Below are 5,000 nucleotides of genomic sequence, written 5' to 3' on the forward strand. Positions count from 1 at the left end.
AATGTAGATTACACTAACCCTAACCCTAACCCTTGCCCTTGACCTCACCCTCGTTTTTGCAACATCGGCCCATGAACATTCTAGAATGAACTAATATTGCTTTAGTATTCTCTACAGGTCGTGGCTGCACCTTCTTCTGCCTTCATCTCATCCTCCATTTGGTGATGGCATCACTTGGGCACCATTACCGGAAGTACTCAAAGATGATGCAAAAGGGAAATTGCATTTTGTTTAAAATAATATTTGCTATGTCCAAGTGTATTTTACTATGTGCCAGTTAGAACAAAAATTAATTTTAATATAAAAGCAAAAGAGTTCCTTCAGTTGAGGGAATGATTGTTCTGAGTTAGTTGAAATGGAGGTACATACAATTGTACAGTATCATTTTTCCTCCTTCAAACAGACTCATATTTTAAGTGCATTTTTAAGTGTATTTTTGAATATTTATGTTAACTAGGTATTTAATAATGAAAATCGCTTTTTAAACCTAAGAAATGTATCACAATACAGGGATCGACATTCATTTTTTATCTAAGTCGTCAGCCGGGCAACCCAAAATTTGTCCTGGCTTAATATGCCCGGACAAATTTTGGGTTGCCCGGGTAAAAATGCGGAAGTATAGAAAATGGTCGATAAAATTACCTGTAACTTGAACATGCATTTGTGTCTTATTTTACACTCTCCTCAGAAATTACGAATTTTAACTCTGGATTATTATGTTATTTGCACCGCAGAAACCCGATTTACAGTGGTCCATATCTGCCACGGCAAAACGTACTTGAATGTAGCTTACAAAGTTACGATTCAAATACCCAAAGTTTCGACTCTCCTGTCCAGTATCTTTCTTTTGTATGCTTCCAAGACTTTGTTTTTCCTGTTCGTAAGCAGCAGGTTCTGCTCCGCTTACTTTCCTTTTTGCTGGAGGTGACGGAACACCTTGTAACTATTATGAAAACGCCACATTATCAGTGGAGACCACGAGTCACTGTTTGCCCTTTGCCAAATGACTTGCTAACAATCATGCGGTGAGAGACGGTGAGATACATGAAAAGTGAGCCTGCAATCGTTTCATGGAAAATACAGCGTGGTCAAAAATGGGCCCAAACTTGAAATTTCATTGCTGAGGAAAGCTGTATGTTTATTCCTTATTTTCTGAAAGTTTCCATTGAACGAAAAGCGATCAGATCGGAAGTTCATTCTATATTATAACATTTGATAACACTCATAAAAAGACATTTATTAAAGCATCACTCGTCCAACGGACTACCGGACGACTGCGAGTGTGGATCCCTGCAATAGTTGAACTAATAATCCCCTGTGTAAAAAAAGGCATCTCCAATATATTCTTAATTGATGAAAGAATACAATACATTTAATTTCTAATAAAAGACAGCTTATAAAGTTAAAGTTTAAAAAAAATGTATTTTGATATAAAAACTTTGACTGGCAGAAAAAAAAAAAAAAATATAGAACTATTGTAGTTTCTTCCCTTTCAGCCATTCTATCGCATGTTTGCAATATTATTGTGTGTAAAAATTTTGGGCATGTGCCACTCAACAAAAACTCTGGTTTTCAAAAATTCCATGAGCCCAAACCTTACCCAATCAGCTGGGCAAACATATTGTAATTTTGATCCCATCAAAGTATCACATGCTGGGCATGTTTTGGGTGGAAACAGCGAGACGTGTATGGTCAAATGAAATGTGCCATTTCGATTTGACCGGTTGGATTTGACATTCCAGGGGCCCGTTTCTCGGAAGTCCCGAAAAGCCATTTGTAAACCTGCCAACCCCTTCTTCAGGAACGTCGATCTTTAAACATGTTTTCAAGGTAATAAAGAGCAAACTGACTGTGAAGTTTGACGTCTTAATTCCTCTCCGTTCTTGAGATACAGTGGGAATTGTGACACCCGAAAATGGCCCGTAAAGTTTCGGGACTTTCGAGAAACGGGCCTCAGACCACCGAGAAGGGGAGAAACTGTAACTGTAACCCTGTAATTTCTGTAACCCCGTAACTTCTGTAATCCCGTAATTTTGTAACACCGCAATTTCTGTAATCCCGCAACTTCTGTAATCCTGTAACTTCTGTAACCCCGTAATTTCTGTTATCATGTAGCTTCTGCCCGGTAATTTCTGTAACCCCGTAATTTCTGTTACCGTACCTTCCGTTACCCCGTAATTTGAGTTACCTGTGACTTCTGTTTTTGGTGTCTCAGTGTTGATCATGTTTCCCGAAACATCTTTTCTAGTTTATCTACCTATTTGACTAAGACGGGGCTTAACCTGAAAGCCTTTTTCCGCTGTTTAAAAAGAATTCAATGGAAACATGTTCGCGTTTCAAAAAACGCAAAAACTCTCTGTTCATCGAACGAATCGATGTCTTGGGGTGTTTTGGGTAATTTATAGGGCTATTTGGGTGGAAGTGCTTGATTTTTTTTTGTAAAGATTAGTAATTTTTTGGGAAATAAAATATGGTGCATATTAAATGTAGTTTAAAAATAAAAATTCAAATTTGAAGTTTAGAATTACGATATGGACATCTAAACAGTCCCCTACTGTCTGTCAGTGTTCAGAAATAATCTGCTTTCTTTCACTTCATTCAACCTCTTAAAATTTCAATCAGCTCAGATCCATTTGTTCTCCCACCTTAAGCCGTTATTAGTTACCCTCCTGGTTCTGCTAGCCGTTCTGATTTAATTCCTCTTTCGTCTTAAGATTTTTCTGCTTATAACTTTGCAAAATGAGGGGTTGTTCACAGGGACAGGGGGGTAGTCCATGGACCGGTTCCATGAAGGGTTCATGGCCAGGGTCCACAGGGATGGTCTATGGACCTAGGGTCCATGTTTCAGTTTTCATGACTGATGGATGACAAAGCGGAAACTTGCAACTACCGGAAATTTTACTGTAGTCAAAGGTGGTCTGTTCGTATCTTTCTTTTGCTTTCTTCAGTTCATTTCTTTTCTTTTGTTTGTTTCACGAACGTGAATAATGTTCAACCTAATTTAGAACTACTAGCTTCAAATTAAGTTTTCCTTTGAAGAGTAAACGACCCGACAAAATGTCCGGCCATCCAAGGAGTTGACCGGACAAAATTTATTTTTGAGCGGACATTGTCCGTTGACCGGCCGTTATTTGATGCCCTGAGTTACAAACAACAGAGATAAATTTTGAAAAACTATTAGGCTAAACAGTTTACAAAAACCCTCATTCCATTCTTAATCCACTTTAATCTTCTTCATTTTTGCTCATCCCTGCCTTCTTTTGTATTTGCTCTTTTACTCAAAACTTTCTAACCCTTCAAATTATGTTTAAAGTTGCTGCACTTATTATTTTTTATTCGTTTGATGTGATTGTCAGTTCCCAGCCTCTGCGTTTGGCTTAATTTCGTGAAAAAGTCCGTTTAATTTCAACACGGATTACGTCCTTATGGTTACAAAGATTTCATGTACATCCACCGTACATCTATTCCTGAGGACTGCAAATTATCAATCATTAACATTTGCAATGAGACCTAACCTAAAAAGAACTTCAATGATAAGCATGTCATTGTAAATAGGTAGTTGTTAACAAACACGACACTTTGCATTTGTCGCCATGGCAGAAACATCTCAGTCAATAATTCTTTTTACCATTTCCAAAGCCATTTCTCCATTATCAGTTGGGACCATATGCCCTGCCTTCATTATGTAATACAGTTCTAAATTCTTGTAAGCCTTATAAAATGCCCCGGTGTTTCTATCTTTCATGCCAGAGGGAGGATAAAGTGGCACTCGGTCGGTTTTTAGAAAATCTGCAAGCCCATCCCAATCAAGCTTTGCAATCCATACTTCAGCGCCTAGAGTACCACAGATAATGTCCAATTGACCTTGATAGATCACCACTTTCATTCCATATTGCAAAAGCTCACTGACATCGGATATGACTGGTTTCATGAAATCCTCAGACTGGTACTTGAAGACATCAGCAGATTGGCCTCCCCAAGTAACGTTGCAAGGGATGATACCTAACTTATCTCTTATTGGTCCATTCATAAGTGCTGTTAGAGGGTCCTCATAGAGACGGCCAACGTGACGAGCATATAAACTATCAAGTGTAGTCTCACCTGTGGACTTCAACTGGGGGAAGGGAGGAGAATAGTGTTTAAGAACATTATAAATGTCAACATGGTCTGTTGTCTTTTCAATGACATTTTCAGTTTCATCCCAGAGCTGAGTGGCTTTTGCGTACTGACCAGATGCAACAGCATCAGCTGTAGCTTGAGCTGCCGCGTTCACTTGCTTCAGATCTTTATCATCTAGCTGGGAAAAAGCATAAAGATAAGGTCCCCAAGATAATACAGAATCCACCGGTGATATCCACGAGTCCCCCAGAGCAACTCCCCTGAAGTTACACTTGATGCTCCCAGCTTGGATGGCTTTGAACAATGCCACACCAAATGAAGATGTATACTTGCCTCCATAGGACTCACAGAAAATGTAAAATGGAATATTTTGGAAAACTGTGTATGTCTCTAGGAAAGCTTTAAAGAGGACAATAAGGTCATCTGTTATTCCTAGTAAATTAAAGCAAAGAAAATCACAGTGAGTCAGTAAGCTGACAACTTGGTTCACAACATCCCTGACTGCACCTTCAATCATTATAATATCCATTGATAGCCATTGTTATTGACTGATTCATGGCATTGTATAGAGCTTGCGTTGATTTAAAGAGATCAAGTGTGTCTATAATGAGTTTTTTCCCTCTTAACTTGTAGCGCCCATATAGTAAAAACGTAAATAAATATTTCTTTATGATGCTCACATAAAAGCATTTTTAAAGTAAGAAGAATGGAGAGGTCCACTCAATTCTCTGAAATTCTGTAACCTTCCCATACATCTTCTAAAACCCCCAAAGTACCCCCCACCACATCTCTAGGAAACTTTCTTGCAGTAGATCACGCGGAATTTACATGACCTACGCGGTCAACGTGTGACAGCATCAGTAAAAGCATAAACTTCGTCG

The 5,000-nt window shown here is 38.7% G+C and overlaps 2 protein-coding genes across 3 annotated transcripts in view; one reads left to right on the forward strand and one right to left on the reverse strand.

Moving 5' to 3' along the window:
* LOC138006500 (palmitoyltransferase ZDHHC16-like) overlaps window positions 1-3,058 on the forward strand; it is a 9,137-nt gene extending 6,079 nt beyond the window's left edge. The window contains exon 4 of one of the 2 annotated variants that reach the window (XM_068852863.1): window positions 106-3,058. In XM_068852863.1, coding sequence (XP_068708964.1) covers window positions 106-235 — 130 coding nt within the window. In that variant the 3' untranslated portion in view covers window positions 236-3,058. The remainder of the gene's footprint in view (window positions 1-105) is intronic. The other variant, XM_068852864.1, reaches the window with a different exon arrangement.
* A 148-nt stretch (window positions 3,059-3,206) lies between these two features.
* LOC138006495 (retinoid-inducible serine carboxypeptidase-like) overlaps window positions 3,207-5,000 on the reverse strand; it is a 3,343-nt gene continuing 1,549 nt past the window's right edge. Inside the window, exon 2 of the mRNA XM_068852857.1 lies at window positions 3,207-4,551. Coding sequence (XP_068708958.1) covers window positions 3,608-4,551 — 944 coding nt within the window. The 3' untranslated portion in view covers window positions 3,207-3,607. The remainder of the gene's footprint in view (window positions 4,552-5,000) is intronic.

The sequence above is a fragment of the Montipora foliosa genome, chromosome 6 (genome assembly GCF_036669935.1).
Source record: "Montipora foliosa isolate CH-2021 chromosome 6, ASM3666993v2, whole genome shotgun sequence".
Taxonomy (NCBI): domain Eukaryota; kingdom Metazoa; phylum Cnidaria; class Anthozoa; order Scleractinia; family Acroporidae; genus Montipora; species Montipora foliosa.